Source organism: Ixodes scapularis, unplaced genomic scaffold (assembly GCF_016920785.2).
Source record: "Ixodes scapularis isolate PalLabHiFi unplaced genomic scaffold, ASM1692078v2 PGA_scaffold4__175_contigs__length_147842914, whole genome shotgun sequence".
Lineage (NCBI taxonomy): Eukaryota > Metazoa > Arthropoda > Arachnida > Ixodida > Ixodidae > Ixodes > Ixodes scapularis.
The window spans coordinates 98210997-98227023 of record NW_024609879.1 but is presented as its reverse complement, the minus strand read 5'-3'; the positions used below and the strand labels follow the sequence as shown (position 1 = coordinate 98227023).

General features: G+C 46.2%; 1 protein-coding gene across 1 annotated transcript in view; it reads right to left on the bottom strand.

Annotated features, from left to right (window-relative positions):
• The window catches only part of LOC115328316 (triokinase/FMN cyclase), a 43429-nt gene extending 27883 nt beyond the window's left edge, over window positions 1-15546 (bottom strand). The window contains exons 1-8 of the mRNA XM_040212845.2: window positions 15380-15546; window positions 12711-12945; window positions 10866-10976; window positions 7542-7726; window positions 5316-5394; window positions 4793-4885; window positions 4508-4542; window positions 3200-3284 (exon numbers count right to left, since the gene is read on the bottom strand). Of these exons, the coding sequence (XP_040068779.1) occupies window positions 3200-3284; window positions 4508-4542; window positions 4793-4885; window positions 5316-5394; window positions 7542-7726; window positions 10866-10976; window positions 12711-12942 (820 nt within the window). The 5' untranslated portion in view covers window positions 12943-12945; window positions 15380-15546. The remainder of the gene's footprint in view (window positions 1-3199; window positions 3285-4507; window positions 4543-4792; window positions 4886-5315; window positions 5395-7541; window positions 7727-10865; window positions 10977-12710; window positions 12946-15379) is intronic.
• Window positions 15547-16027: the final 481 nt, after the last annotated feature.

Genomic DNA, 16027 nt, shown 5'->3' with positions numbered 1-16027 from the left:
AAATTTCTTTTCAATGTCACCGTTTTTGATACTGTGCATGCTGTCCACCCTTCAACCTGGATGGGCTGCAGAAATCTCTTACATTATTATCATGCTGATATTAAGTTAGAAACGCTAAAAATGCTATAAACAGCTTCGCAGACTCCGAGCTAAATCCTGGTTTTTGTTGTTGTGAACTATCGGGTTTTTAAGAAATTCTTGCTTAAACAACAATCACGAGAATGATAATATTGTAAGAGATTTCTGTAGCTCAGCCAGGTTGAAAGGTGGATTGCATGCGCAGTATCAAAAATGCTGACGTTGAGGAGCAATTTTAAAGGTGATATGACAGATCCTTGGGGTATATCAGGTGCTTGTTTAGGGTGACCTTGAATTACGGTAAAAAAAAAAACTGTAACCATGGAGTTGGTCGAAATTTAGCGATCGCTAGGGAGCTGAACGGACTCCGTTCCCGTGATTCCTTGAGTATGGGCCGGGGCACTTGGGAATACTGCAATTGGTCTATTGCTTTAGTTAGCGCATTTTTCTTCATGAGTGAACAATGTTTAACTTCACTACACTTCAGTCCCAAACGTGTGTTCTACAGCAGGTGTGTAAAACCAAGCGACGATTCAAAGAAAAATTACAATCGAAAGGAATATAGTGATTGTTCAACGCTCGCCAGCATTTCGGTGACACTTATATATTGAATATGCCAGTCCCGGTCATTATAATAAAATGATTCTGTCGTGCATGATCGCATAAAAACATTCAAAATATAAAGAATAAAGTACGTGGGCTATGAAAGGTGTCTCTTGGTATTGTTTTCTCTGCCGGGTAGCTCTTATCGGGCACTTGTTCTCAAAGATTTCGAGAGTACGGGTGATATTTTGAATGTAGAAGTTCGCACAAAGCAGAAAATATAAAGCGGTACTTAGTTATTTAAAATCGGAATATATTAAGGGGCCTCAATTTATTTTGTTTGTACATGCACGGGTAGTTATTGATCCAGTGTTACTGCGTAGTTCTTGCCATCTCCCTTGGTTTTCAGATGTCCTTCGTTTGCTTGGAACATATATCCCTCAGGCTGAAAAGCGCTAACGTCGTGTTCGCGCTATCAGTGTCCGACAGTGCACACAAATACACGTATGAAGGCGTTTTAGCACCGTTTTTAATGCGATGAATTTGAAAGAAAATGCCGCAACTGACCAATTATTTCATCAGCCTCACTGAGAAATGTTCCAAGCTACTTAGTACGTACAAAGTAATCGGGATATTTGCTCTTATGATCGAGCGCAGGGAGAAAATGCACTCAATTTTCCCATAGAAATGCATTACCAGAAGTCAGTTTTCGACTGGTTGCTGTTTGCTTCAGTTTGCTTCAATTTGCGTCAGCCCGCTAGCGCCCCTTGAACCACTAGCGTACATTATAATAACCCTGTGGGTGGTTGGACAGCGAAGTTGCGGTATCAACTGCGACGATTGCTACTGCACTACAGACCGTTTTTATGGCAAACGCCACCAGATGGTGCTCCAGTCTTTGACGTCCTAGAGACCTTCATGTTTATAAAAAGAATGAACGACGAGTTGCCATAGCAACAAGGCCACCTTAACACCGCTGCTTGAACTGTGGATGAAACGCTTACCACCAATTCTCCAGGTGAACGCCAAAAGAACGGAGTGCGATATTTGTTAAAATGTTTCGAGTATTTTTGTAAACCAGCTTGCCTCCTCCAAGATGTAATATTGTACGTAAAGCCGAAGGCCCTCGTTAAACCTCCAACTTTGTTGTCCGTGTAGCATTTATGCTTTCTACGATTCGTGACATAAGCAAGCTTGACAGGCTTGCAAAGACGGTGCGACCGGGAGTCGCATGGGGCGCAAGCGGCCGTTCATGTTTGTAAGCAATAAACGGTCTATACCAAATGGTTGACGAGAGAAAAGTAAATGCATTGTACCCAAACTTTTTACATATGAAAGGATAGTGGCGTCACTCCCCACGTCGCAAGCTGCCGTCTCCGCGACAACTTGCGGAACACTAATCTTTACCGCGAAACGTTTGCGGGGAGCGCTACGTGCTTCGCATTGTTATCAGGAGCGCCTTGCCATCAATTATGTGGTTCAAATGCTTGTTTTGTGCTTGTCCTTTATTGAAACGAATGCTGTGCTTTATGCTGTGTGCGTGACATGCACTTTTCGTCTCAATCGCTGGAAGTTTTTTTTTTTCCGTGAGGACGCCCACACGAAAAAATCCCACCTGCGAGTCATATACAGATTCGCTGTAAAACAAGTAACTTGAGACATATCAGTTCAGCCCGCAGGACTCTCGCGAGGCGCTTTGTGACTGGCGTCACGCCCATAACAAAAAACAAAAAAAAAAAAAGTTCAGCCCTTTTACTTTTATGAATAAGGAAGACCAGCGGAGCTGTACTCGATACGCTGCCGCGACGCGCACGCGCCCGACTCCCGCTTCTTCTCGTCCGACACGCCGCCTATCGTGGATGCGTCTCCGGCGAACCAGAGTCGGTCGCACACGGCGCACGTGACGCCAAACGGATAATTCACGAACTTGCTCCGGAATTTCGCCGCCGCACCCGGGAACTGTTCCACGACCGTCGTCCGTGACATTGGCCCGCCGGCTCCCTTTACATCGCTGGTTCTGTCCTCGGCGGCGGCTTTCCGGGCGAGCTATGTGCTCTTTGGCACGGGAATCTGAACCGCTGGACGCAGTGGAAGTCGAGGCGACAGCGGCTTTGCGGCGGTTTTGGACCCATTCGCGCTGCTGCGTACGTCGCCGCTCCTTCCGTAGCCAGTCTCCTTTCCCCGAGAGGGCGCGCGGCCAACCCATTGTGAGTTCAAACCGAAACTGATAAGAGTGTAGGAGCGAGGAAACAGCGCGCAAAACAGATGAGGACGAAGAAACAAACGTGACGGGCGCCGCGCTCGTTACGTGTGTTTCTTCTTCGTCATCGTCTGTTTTTCGCGCTGTTTCCTACGATAAATTCCCACGAAAGCGCCCAACTATCAATTCTTCTATGATAGCTGGAAAGGTTGCCGCCATCTGCGAGCGACGGCGGAAACCAGACTGGTTGTGTGCTTGCCGCTATCACTTATAGACGGCGGTAGCTGTCCAGGTAGGTTTGTGTCGACATACCGGACACGATCCTGGGGAACCTAGCCTTTAACAGCTCCGCTATAAAAAATGCGACCTTGTGCGGACCTTTTTTGAGCGGAAGAGAGTGGTCGGACGTCTCGCAGCATAAGTGGTCCATCAGCTGTTGCGCGGTCTCCGAGGCCGACAGAATCTGCACATCGAAAAACGGGCCCATAGTTTCCTCGCCGGCTTGGAGGATATATTCCATACATCAGCTACCGCCTACCGGCTTCCATGCAATCTCTACAGTTGTTTACAAACAAGTCAACATTGACGACACAATGTGTGGGCACCGCGCATGCGCAGAAACCAGGTTAGCGTAAATTGAAGAGCCGCAGCGACAGCAGCGCCACCGAAGCGTTGGCGTATACGGGACAAAAAGCCCCGAGTCTCAGCTTACGAACAAACGAGACGAGTTGCTTTCAACCTCTTTTTTTTTTTTTTTATGAAAAGAAAATTATGACAGAGCTTTTAAACAAAAATGTTACTGAATTTCTTTAATTTTTTTTCTCTCGAATTTTGAATGTTCGCTTAAAATGAACAAATTTAGTCACGCAGATTTTGTCTTCTAAGAAATAATTCTTTTTATTTTTTATTTAAAACTCTGTGTAATTATAAAATAAAAAAAAAATCAAGTTAAGTTTACGTGGAAATAACGTCGGACTGAAGAATACTATCACTATTATTCTGATTTTGTGGATGTCTTTCATCGGTTATCCCCGCCCCCCCCCCCCTTCCCCTTCTTCCTGCCATCATGCCGCCCCCAAAATTTGAAAGTTACGGAGAAAAAGAAAATCATGCTGAAAGATGTGCTTGTGTCGTGCCACGTAGTTTCTTTTTTTCCCCTAACAAACACACTGAGAAATAGACACACATCATTAGAAGCACAAACATACAATCAAGAATACTCCCAGCCCAATGCTACTTGAGTGACGTCTTATGCAATATAGAGACGGAGATTTCCTTCTGTCAATTTACCTTATATTCGATTTTCGTTGAACATTAAACGGTGAAACCATAGATGGGTGAATGCTTTTGCAATATATGAAGACCAGCATCGTATTTGGGATCCTCTTCCCCCCCCCCCCCCCCCTCCCCAAATGAGACCGATAGCTACGTAGAGGAGCAGTACAACAGTTCACACAAATCGGCGTATTCAAGTAACGTCAGTTGGTAAACCTATTGTAGGCGCGCTTTTTGGAACTGAATCCAGTGTCCTTCACGAGTCGACTGCAGTGTCATCCTTTCTGCGCGCCGTGATTACTCTGTGCAAAGAAAGGGGGGGGGGGGGGGGGTGTCGTACCTCGTTGAAAGTTTGCTAACAGAGCTGAGTTGGAGTGACAGTGACAGAAACAAACTTATTTTCGAACTCACAGGAACTCTCGCCGCGCCAGCCTCCCCGTGGACCCCTGAAAAACGAAGCACACGAGCAAAGAGATCAGCCATTTAGGAAGCAGTAGCGAATATTCCAGTCCATCATCATCATTCCTGTAATAAACAAGATCCACGTCATCACCAGTATACCACGTCATCACCTGCTATGAACTAGCGCCAACATAATGATTGCAGTAGAGGCGCTCTAGCCCCTGCACATGCTCGTTGATTGCGGCGCAATTGATTGGCTTTAAGTGGCTTTATAATCCGGTTCTCAACACATACCCATTCCAAGCTCCATCTTGTCTCGGGGAAGGTTGAACAGGAGTTCCTCTTTGCCTGGTATGCTGCACGGGGTCAAGGCAACGGTGATGGTTCCTGCGATCCGGGCACGTGAACTCATCGAAGCTCGTCTTTCACGCAGATTGAACATGTTAACACCCATGGAGTGGCTATTGCTTTAACATCATCCCTAATATGGCAGGGAAAAAAATTCTAGAGACATTTTGTGAAAACAAAAACAAAGCATGCGAGTAAGATGGTAGAAATTAAACAGTGTGAAATGTACCCTGGATTGAAGTTGCTCAGAGGACAACGCAAACACGTGTACATCTATGTGTTTATGTTGATTCTTAAGTTGCCTCAGTCGTCGTGAGTTAAGCATTAAATGGAAACGGCTACTGCACTCCTTATTCAAAATATAAGCACGGAGATATGATTCTTGCGTATTTTTTAACTTTGGCCTTTTTTTTTTTTTATAAATATAAAACGAAGTTTTTTGAGCTACGCTTTCCGAGGTCTTCCTCACCCATATCTTTCTTTCTCTCTTCAATGAATGTCTTTATTTCTTTGAGAGACTTCATCTCATCCGCCATGGCTCCTGCAACCTGTGAAATCAAACACACACACACAAAAAAAGAAACACGAGGTTTTACAGAAACACACTTGTCAATAGAAATAATTATGAACAAGCAGGTAAGCTGGTAAATGTTCAGCATTATAAAAACCCCAAAAGCTGGAACAAAACAGGACAAGCCAGATAACGGTTTCGAATTCACTTGTGCCCCGCACATAAGGTGCGAGAAGCCCTCGAGGTCGACAAGGGATCATCATGTTTGAGAATACGGAAGTACACAATAAATAGAAATGGAAGCAGGAGAGCATGTTGATTAAAATTTTTCTTTTGGTTTATTGAACTCAAGGGCCAACAACAAATATATGCTTGCCCGTCGTTGCCTCTTCGTGTTAAAAAAAAAATAAAAAAAATAAATAAATAGGGAGTTTTAGTAAATCATCTCGATAACTCCGACAACGATATCCAGTATTCCTCCAGTACTCTCACGCATGCACGACATCGTTATCGGGTATTGTTATCGGATTTATCAGAATGTCATATCATAGGAGGCAATGGCTCCACCAAAACTCCTCAATATCGCTCGCTATTTGATATACTAAATTTACGAGTTTTACTCGTTTTTTTTTTTAGATCTTCTTTTCACACTGTCGTTGATAAGTTTGTATATAACAGTACAACTGGTGGAGCCGACAAACTGAAATGATATCGGTCGTAAATGACACTGAATGTCCAAAAGGTACAACCTCGTAAATACCGGACGCCTGACCTTGACATTGAATTGCCGCGGCTTGTGCAGCCCGCTCCATTCACGGTCTAGCAGCTAAGTGGTCAGTGTCAGGACCACCGTTAGCGCAACCATCTGGCCTTTGCGAAAGGCATGGCTGCAGAAGACGCGGATCGCAGGTTTGATCCCTTCCGCTGCCCATTTCAATCTGGGTGAACATTGAATCAACAATTGCATCAGATAAAGCATTATTATTACTATTTTTATTATTATTGTACCGGCGTGCTGTCGTATATAACTACTGCGTGATGCGCGTTAAAGGCCCCAGGCTAGGGGTCACACTGCACTAGTTAAATCTCAGTTACAGCGGAGCCATCTGACGCCCTTTAGGACCGAATAACTTTTTGCGGTCTAAGCTTCTATACAACAAATAACTTGCTCACCATAGAACGCTATTGTTTTAGAGCGCAGCTCTTAGGCTCCCGTTTCCGGCTTGAGCGGCGTCGCCGTCGCCGTCGGTGTAACCGGGCGTTGCATTATGGGACGTTTCCTATAACGACGTCACACGTGACGTCACGTGTGTCGTCACGAGGGTCGCGAGTGACGTCACGCGGTAGGAGCAGTAGGAGAAGGGAATTTTTTGCGCTAAATTTAGAGAAAACGTTTCCCCACTAAATTTTGCGGAAAAACTTCCCAGCTAAATTCAGCGGAAAAATTTCTCCGCTAAATTTTGCGGAAAAATTTCTCCACTAAATTTAGCGAAAATATTTTTCTGCGAAATTTACCGAAAAAAATTACCGTTAAATTTAGCGGGAAATTTTTAGGAAAAATTTCTCCGCTAAATTCAGCGGGAAAATTTCCCCGCTAAATTTAGCGGAAAATGTAGTGAACATTTCCCGCCAAATGGGAGAGGAGCAGGAGAGGAGGAGGGGTGGGGTCCTTCCCTCCGTTCCCTCCCCTCCTCCTCCAAGAGCTGCGCTCTAATTCGGCATTATTGAGAGTTGTACGTGTCTTTCATGTTTTTCCTACACAGGGTATCTAATATTAATGCTCATGATATGTGCCGAAGTTTTGTTACCCTTTCCCTCCGAGGGCTTGGTATTGCAGAAAGAAAAAAGACAAGAAAATTATTAATGTCGATGAACCCAGTGTAGCTGGTATGCGTTGTCGGAGCGCCATCCTAGAAACAACTTTGAAAGATTGCGTACCGTATAACCTCTCCGGCGATCGCCACCCCGGTGAATTTTCTTAACATTCTGTAATGCTGATTGTTCTCAGGTCTGTCTTTTTCTTTGCCTCCTATTATTTTTCTTATGAGTTCCGGAAGACCCGCTCGTGCTTTCTTCTCCGAGTTCTTTAAGTTTCAGTGGTGTCAAAGTGACATAAATGGCTTCAAGACTACTCCAAGCCACTTGCCTTTCCCTGCTACGACTGACATTCTTACGGTGTCTTACCTTCATCATGAAGACGGCTCCGCAAAGTCCCCTTCTTCCCGTCGATGGGAAAGTGTGCGGGAGGGCCGTGTCTTCAGCAATGAGCACCATGTCGACTTGGATGCCCTCTGCCCGAGCTTTTTCGATGGCGATGCCGAATGTCAGCCGATCGCCCGTATAGTTGCACACGAAGGTCAGGACGCCAGCTGCCCCCAAGTACAGAACACACATTATGACTTTGAGACCAAAAGCGGCATTTGGCTAAACCATCCCAGGCGAAAAACACTCCACTTCCAGCTGGATTATGGAACTGGAAATGAGGCAGTCCAGCTGGATTCCAACTGGACCCAGCTGGACCCAGCTAGAATCCAGCTGGACTGCCTCATTTCCAGTTCCATAATCCAGCTGGAAGTGGACTGATTTTCGCCTGGGATGCGCTGTCTGAGAGTGCACATTGCAACAGTGTTTAAAGGCCGACCTTCAAATTCGTCTTCTGCCGGACAAGAAACTGGTTCACAGTTTCCTCTTCTCTATTTCCTTCTTGCACTTCCCTCTCATCCTTTCCCCGTTGGAGCAGGTCTCTGAGCAAAACCCCGCTGAAAGGGGGAGGGCAACCATTTTTCTCGAGTGGAAAGGAGAAATTAAGGGAGAGTTTTCTTCTTTCTGGCTGCTCAAGCCTTTAAGACATTTTTGTCTATGTCTATTTTGCTAGTCATAGAAGTAGACCCTTTATGAATGCAGGGCAGTTGTGGTAACCTTTCTGCTGTGGGCATACCTTCTGCAGCCAACATTTCGCACCAACGAATTTGTTTTTGCCGGCAAGAACAAGCAGAAATAACTGCCACCATGATGCGATGACGTCACCTGCAAGCAACGTAGAATGTGCTCTGATCATGTATAGAGTTTTTCACGGGAGGCCATAGTGTTGGTCGTTGTTCGCAGCGCATGCTCAGATACAGCTCCCATTCATCTTCTATCAGGAACAAATACCTTGATTGCGAGGAATGCACGAATGTGAACGTTGAACTGTTTGTGGCAGTCGGGGATTATGCTGGAAAAATAGGAGCGAGGCGTCGGTGGGGGGACGAAGACAAAGAGCCTTGTGGCCGACTTTGGGTAGATTGCGAGCACAGTTAAGAAGTCACTTGGAGCAAGAACTGTTTACTTTGGGTGAGGAGATGTTTTTAAGAAGATGGTCGTGCCAATTTGTACAAGTGATGAGCGGCCACGTGGCTCTCAAGTTCCCACCGTTACATTTTGTATAAAATTCGGGTTTTGAGATCGGGAATGCTTTGTCCGTTGCCCGAAATGTGATCCTTGTATAAGCGTTAGGCTTTGAGTCTAGGAATGGAGTGTAGGTTGCCCGGACTGGGACGTGTTGCCAACGAAGGGGCGCTTGATGTGATTTGTGTGTCGCGGTAAACGCGACACACAAATCACATTGTGTGTCGCGGTGGACTGTACACACGGTCGCGGCACGACCGTGTGTACAGTCCTCCTGTACACACGGTTGTGCCGTGAGTGCCAACGACGTAAGAAGCCTCCGACGAAGCCAGCAGGACTCCTGCAGCGATACCTGCACCGAGTACGCCCTTCCAGCAGGTCGGAATGGATTTACTTGGGCCGTTCCCGACATCGACGCAAGGAAATTGGTGGATTATCGTCGCGACCGATTATGATACGCCGAGACGAAAGCTCTGCCATCGGGAACAGCGGTAAAATTCGCGAAGTTTTTTGTCCACTCTATTTTACTTCGACACGGCGCACCTGAACTGCTGATCACAGATCGCGGGTCATCTTTCATGGCACACCTGACTCAAGAAGTTCTTCGGCTCAGTCATACGAGCCATCGACGAACAACCGCTTATCATCCACGGACCAATGGGCTTACGGAGCGGCTGAACAAGACGATCGCCGACATGATATCCATGTACGTCGACGTAGAGCACAAAACATGGGACGAGGTGCTGCCGTACGTCACGTTTGCGAACCACACAGTGGTGCAAGAAACCACGGGAATGACACCGTTCCAACTGGTACACGGCCGTACGGTATACCACAATGCTCGTCGCCATACTGCCTCACGTGCCGGCCGACGATGGAAACGACGATGCTCAACTGATCTCGCAACGCGCGGAAGAAGCTCGCCAACTGGCAAGAATCAAAATTCATGACCAACAGCGAGTCGACGCACGCCGCTATAACCTTCGTTGCCGGGACGTCCACTTTCAACCCGGAGACCGGGTGTGGGTGTGGACACCGATCCGCCGCCGTGGTCTCAGCGAAAAACTACTGAAGCGCTACTTTGGACCGTACGAAGTGCTTCGTTGACTCGGGGATCTGAACTACGAGGTGATGCCCGAGGGAACACGGACTTCATCGCCGCCCTCCACGACCAGAAGTCTTCCACGTCGTGCGCATGAAGCCGTACTACGCTCGATAGGACTGTGGACCTTATGTGTTCGAAATGACTTTAGTTTACCGTTATTTCTGTTTGCTTTGTTTTGTTTTGTGCTACATCAGGGCGATGCACTTTTTAAAGGGGAGAGTAATGCCGCGCGCGCAACTGGCCAAGTAGGCAGCGCGTGCGTGGCCTAACGGTTATCGTGCACGCGAAAATCCAGGGTTCGATTCCTGGGAGCGACGTGTATTTTGTTTATTCCTGCTATTTAGTGTTCTGGAAAATTCGCGAATCCTGTTGCTTGTTCGAGGTCCGAATGTTCTACGCGTCGAACTTTCTACGCCGATCATTCCAGAAGCCCACGCGTGTACATAAGGGGTTTCGCGTGGTGAGCCAAAGTCAGTCTCGCCCCAGCGCTGGATCCTGCGGTTTCACCGACATCGACGCCCGCGACGCTCTCCTGCTTTCTTCTGTTTGCTTTTTCTTTTATTAATTTGGGCACAAGTGTGCCCCATTAAACGTTTATTTTACTTCAGTTTTCATCGCCTCATCATCTGTCATTCGTGACAGTATTGGAGAGTATGTAGTACGGCGAATGGCAACGCGGGGTGCTGGGAGTCTACCAACCCCTCTGTGCGGAGCAGGGACGAACTGAAGTGATGTGAAAGTGTCTTGGTGAATTACGTGGCTTATGTTGGCGAAATAAAATTTTTCAATCATGAGCCAGTCACCTTGTGAGGTTTTGTCATCTGTATGTCGGTATTTGTTTGTGTCCGACTAGCAGGTGGGAAGGTAATGGCGCTACTTTCTGAGATCCAGTGACTTTAGACATAAGTAGTCCTGGGCGTCCTTCAGACATTGTCTGTGACGTCATAAGTTCACGCGAGTCTCTTTCGCGCGGTCTTCTATGTCGACGTGCTTGCTATGTGCTTATCAGGGCTTACCTTTATTGTTGGCGCCAACGGTCCTCAGGGTAGCCAGGATGTTGTCTGAAAATGGCGATGTGTAGATGGGACCTGCCACCGCCGCCGTCAGAAATCCCTCTCCTATAAATCCTGTAAACACATTTTGTCATCAACTGACATTCTACATTGCATACGTGCCTCCATATTCATGTTTGCTTTATCTTGCAATAGCAAGGGCACGTGAACGCAAGTGACGCAGCCTCAGACGATATCGTTTTGCTTTGTCGCGAACCGGTGTTACATTTCTGGATGCCAGAAAAGCCGTCTCTTGAGATCGCAAAAAACAAGGTCAAAATAACTGGAAAGAATGATTTAAAGCTTCAAAATGGCTCAATAGTATTAATCGGATGCGTAGCTTACGGGGAGTCCTTCTGGTGGATTTGAAGTGGTTTTGAAGTGACCTTTGTTGATTCCATGCGCGTGCAAGCGCGAACTAGTCATGAAGAGCTTTTGGATCGCTCCAAATCAGACGCTCCAAATCCATAAATTGAATTCCCCCATTATTTAGTGCGTCTGATCCAGTGTTGTAGACATTATAAAAAAAAAAGTAACAAAATACGTTACTCGTTACTTGCAAAATAATCGGACCCGTTACCGACCTACGTGGCACCAACATAGGGACTTTTAGGGAACCGTTTTTGGACATCCGATACCGTATGATAGGCCCTCCGGTATGAACTGCGCATGCGCAGTTCGTACCGGGGGCCCATCGTTCCGTTTCGGACGTGCAAACACGGTTCCCTAAAACTCTCTGATCAAAGAAACGCGTCACCGTTACGATTTCCGATAAAAAGTAACGCACGTTACCCCTGCGTTACTTTTTATTTATAAATTGACGGTAACAGTCGCTTTTTCGGCGACAGCGTTTTCCAACACTGAGACCAAAGGCGCGATGCGCTGGGGTTTTTCTGAGTGGAAATTTTTTGCGGAGGCAAAAGACATTTTCATTTTCTAAGTGAGAACTAAAATGAATAAAAATAAAAGTTTTCTCTCTACCAGCCCCACCAAACGGTATAACCTATTTAAACCGATTAGAAACATATAAATAGCGTCTGATATGACCAAAAAGGAAATTTTGATTTAAAATGCCAATTAATAAAGAAAAATAGGGCGGCAGCGAAACTAAATCGGGTATACGGGCTATTGTTTCGTCACCAGGCTTGTAACGAGCATAAATAGTTAAAATATTGTCCTTTTAGTTCTGTGCCTCTGGTCTTGTGTCTTGGTTCAGACGACGACGACGAGGTTTCCTCACTGGTTTCTTTGGCTTGGGTCATTTTTTTTTAATCTGGGATATAATAAGAGACAAATTAATATTATTGGGTTTATTAAAGTATAAATCTTTGTTTATTTTATTACTTTAGCTTTAATTTAGATTACTGTTCCAAACTGTTTGGGACCAATCAAGGAGCGTCAAAAGCGCAAGTCCCTGGGCATTTTTTTTATGATTGGTTCAGCGCTGATAGAACACGTACAGAAACACGGCGAACATGAACACCACGATGGTGCATTTTTGATGCTGTCTGACTGATCCCATCAGCTCGTAGCGTCGGCTGCGCCTGGACTTAAGAAAACACAAACTATAGAAAAAAAAATTAAGTGTACTTTTTTTTCAGGTCTTGGGAAGAAGGTGTAACGAGTAGCGTAACTACGTTATCGTTACTTGAAATAAGTAACGTAAGCACGTTACCTTATTGATTTCAAAAACCTAACGAGTGCGTTACAACCTTACTGACAAAGTAACGCGTCCCCAGTATCGCCGTTACTTGTAACGCGTCACCCCCAACACTGGACTCTGATCCCACCATCGGAGCGTATACCGACCTGAGAACCCCGGCTCGTGTCCGGAGCCTCCTCCTGCCACCAGGGTGACCTTGCCTCCCAGCTGCTCCAAGTCGTGCCTGACGACGGCGCCGCACTGGCGAAGCAGCCGGACGCCAGGGTTGACCGCCACAAAGCCCTGAAGGCTGTCCTGGACGCAGTTCTCCGGAGAGTTGATGAACTTGTGGCGGGCCAACGGAACGTCCCGCGGCGTCTTGAATTCTTCGCGCGGCATTCTCTGGTCAGAATAGGCGGTCAGAGCAATGTTGGTTAGAGCACTCTTTGACGTCACAGCGTTCCACTGCGATCGGCTTCCCGAACGTCTTCTTCATCCTTTTTTGAAAAGATGCACGAGTGCTCTTCTGCAACATTTGGCAAGAACAGACCATCGTGCGCTCTGTGGGGAAGGAAATGCTTGCGCACGTGACACTGAGGTAACTTTGTCAAGCTTCGTAAGAATAATAGCCCGATTTCACTAAGCGTTCGGCACATGCGTGACGCCGCCATAACTTTAGTTCACAGGAGGCCGACGACCGTGCACGCAAAGGCTTGTGCCTTCTCCTTTTTTTACACGCACAGAGCTCAAGTGAGGTTGTCGTACGTGCAAAAAGATTATAAAGTTCCCTCAATGCATTGCGGCAGCGGGGGCGAAGTCAAACTGGCCGGTGAGATCAGTTTATTGTTTTTGTGTCAATGTTTATACAGGCCTTAATCGGCGTCTGGTGTCTCAGCTGTAGATGAGAAATTTAGCCAGGGCAGTACAACCGCTAGCCTGGGGTCTTTAACGCGCACCACGCAGTGGTGATACACGACCGCATGCCGGAACGACGTTCATCCAAATCTAAACGGGCAGGGGTGAGGTTTGTCCCCCAGGATCCCCAAGTTCTGCAGTGCGAGATTTTGCTCCACGTGCCCTCTCGCAGTGACAACGCGGTACAACGCTCTCAATATCAAACCACCAAGCGCCGCTACAGCTTACCGAATTATCTACACTCATGACCACTAAAATTCTACCGAAACCGAACGTTCACTGTTGACGTCATCCCCGTTTCTAGAGAAATCGTATGGCGGGAAGGCCGTTTTGGTTTCGTTGATTTATTTTATAGGAAATAATAAGTTTCATAGAACTGAATAAAAAGACGGCATATTGCCGGGTCCCTAGGGAGTAGAAAAACATATTCTAAAAAAAGTTAAAAATCGCTTTCGCGGTCTTCAAAGTTGACAGTATGGCATCCTCATTATTTCCATGATTGAAAGTAAAATTTATGCTACCCAAGACGCCGTAGTGAATGTTTGGTGGCCTGAGTGGAACAGACGACACCCTTTTCGAAAGCATTCATCAGCATGCAAGAACGAGAAGGCGGTAATTATTGCGTGAGCACGTGTCATTCCAAGCTTGCCAAACGCCCCAGTGCGAGTATGGTGCACGTTCCTGCTCACATCGGGCATTATTTATGTCAACGTCACATCAGTGGTGGCCTTGCTGTGAAGTGCGTAACCTTCTGCAGTGTACATTTTGCACCATAGAAATATTTTTTTCACAAAAAAAGTATGAATGACTTTGCAGCATAATGCCGTGACGTCACGCAGGAGTTACTGAAGGAAGGCGAGAGAAAGTGACACTTTATTTTAATTAATTTGTTACTCTGTTACGCCCCCCCTTCTTCTAATGGAAGGTATGTATGTGTCATATAAACGAACACGTATAAATACGAACACATCTATACTTGAATTCATTGAAGAAGAACAATTTATCCAATAAACAACAACAAAATAATTTATGTGTTGTTCGAGTTCTTACAAAATTCGGTGGCAAGAGAAAAACAAATGGCGCTTTTTGAGCTCGAAACGTGTAATATTTGACAAAATAACTAAACAAATGTCTCAAATGGACATGCAAGTAATTCGCCGCATGAAAAGGGATAGCGGCGCTCCGCTCGGAGCCAATCTATATAGTCCGGTTCTTAAGGTGAATTAAGATGAGTGTAGGACAAAACACAAACACCAAATATACAATAAAAGTAGCCGAACAAGCCACGCATTCCGAGCTATTACCGGCTCCCACAAATAAAGATTTCGATTTCTTTTTTCCTTTTGTTTTGTACCTAGACATTTGAGATATTGATTTTTTTTCCAAGTACCTCGAAGCATTTAATGTGTCCGACCACTCAAAGCATTTAAACGTTCGACAAGCTCGACGAGCCGCTATCAGATCCCACTCCACAACGAGGCGTTTCTCGTGTCTCGACCAAGCCGTGTCGACGACAAGGAATATAAGCGTCAGAGGCCGTGTTTCGAAATTTACTCGATCTTTCTCCAGGGTAAGGGTTTTGTACCCTTGGCGTTCTAAAACCTACCCGCGTCCAGCGTTTTTCAATCTGTGCTGTCACGTGAGACGATCCGCCGGAGTAACTCGGATCCATTTGGGTAAGATATGGAACACAGCCACAGTTACTCTACTCGCGGAGGTCGATCAGTATCACCAGGAAGCCGTGGTCAAACTGCTAATACATAAAAAAAAATTCAGACGTGTTTGAAGAATACATATTTATGAAGCAAACATCCTTCGAAGATGCCAGGGGTAATTCTGATGTCATGTCTGCAGCGACACTGCGTCTTTCGTAAAATGTACGAGCGTAGATTCACTCAGCATTGGCCGTTGCGATGCTCACCTCAGGTCGAACTCCCGGCGACGTTTTAAGCCGTGCGAGGCTTCGCCGTTGACGAACGTGCCGCGGGCTGCCGCCTGACCTCGACGCTGTCGTGCGTTCACGCTGAATAAACAGACGACGCCGCCCTTGATAGCAGGCGACGTTCCCGCCCCCTTTCGGAGGTCCGTTTATCTGAGCGATCACGTGACGTCCATGTTCTGGGATGGAGGTCGGCTTCGACTAGATTCAAGAGAGGAAGCAACTAAAGAAAAGAGCGTTTGCAGTTTAATGGCGGACGCATCCTGCGTAGATTGGCCGCAGTTGCGCATGCGTGGCTTCGTCGTCGCGTGGAGAGGACGCAAGCAGGTGGGTAGGCGTAGACCGGAGAAGACGAAATTACTTTCAAAAAGTAATTGAATTACATTACTAGTTACTTTTCCGAAAATGGCGAAAATGTAATTAAATTACAATACAAGTTACCGCATACTACAAGCAATGACATTACTTAATAATTACGTATGAAAAGTATTGCTATTACTTTGACGTTACTTCTTAGTTCCTTTACGTAGTAATTCGTGCACATTTTATTTACGCTATGTATACAATCACGCGGACCTTTCCTGTTTCTAACGCTACAGCCGCACGCGGCTGCGAGTGAGCCATACCGAA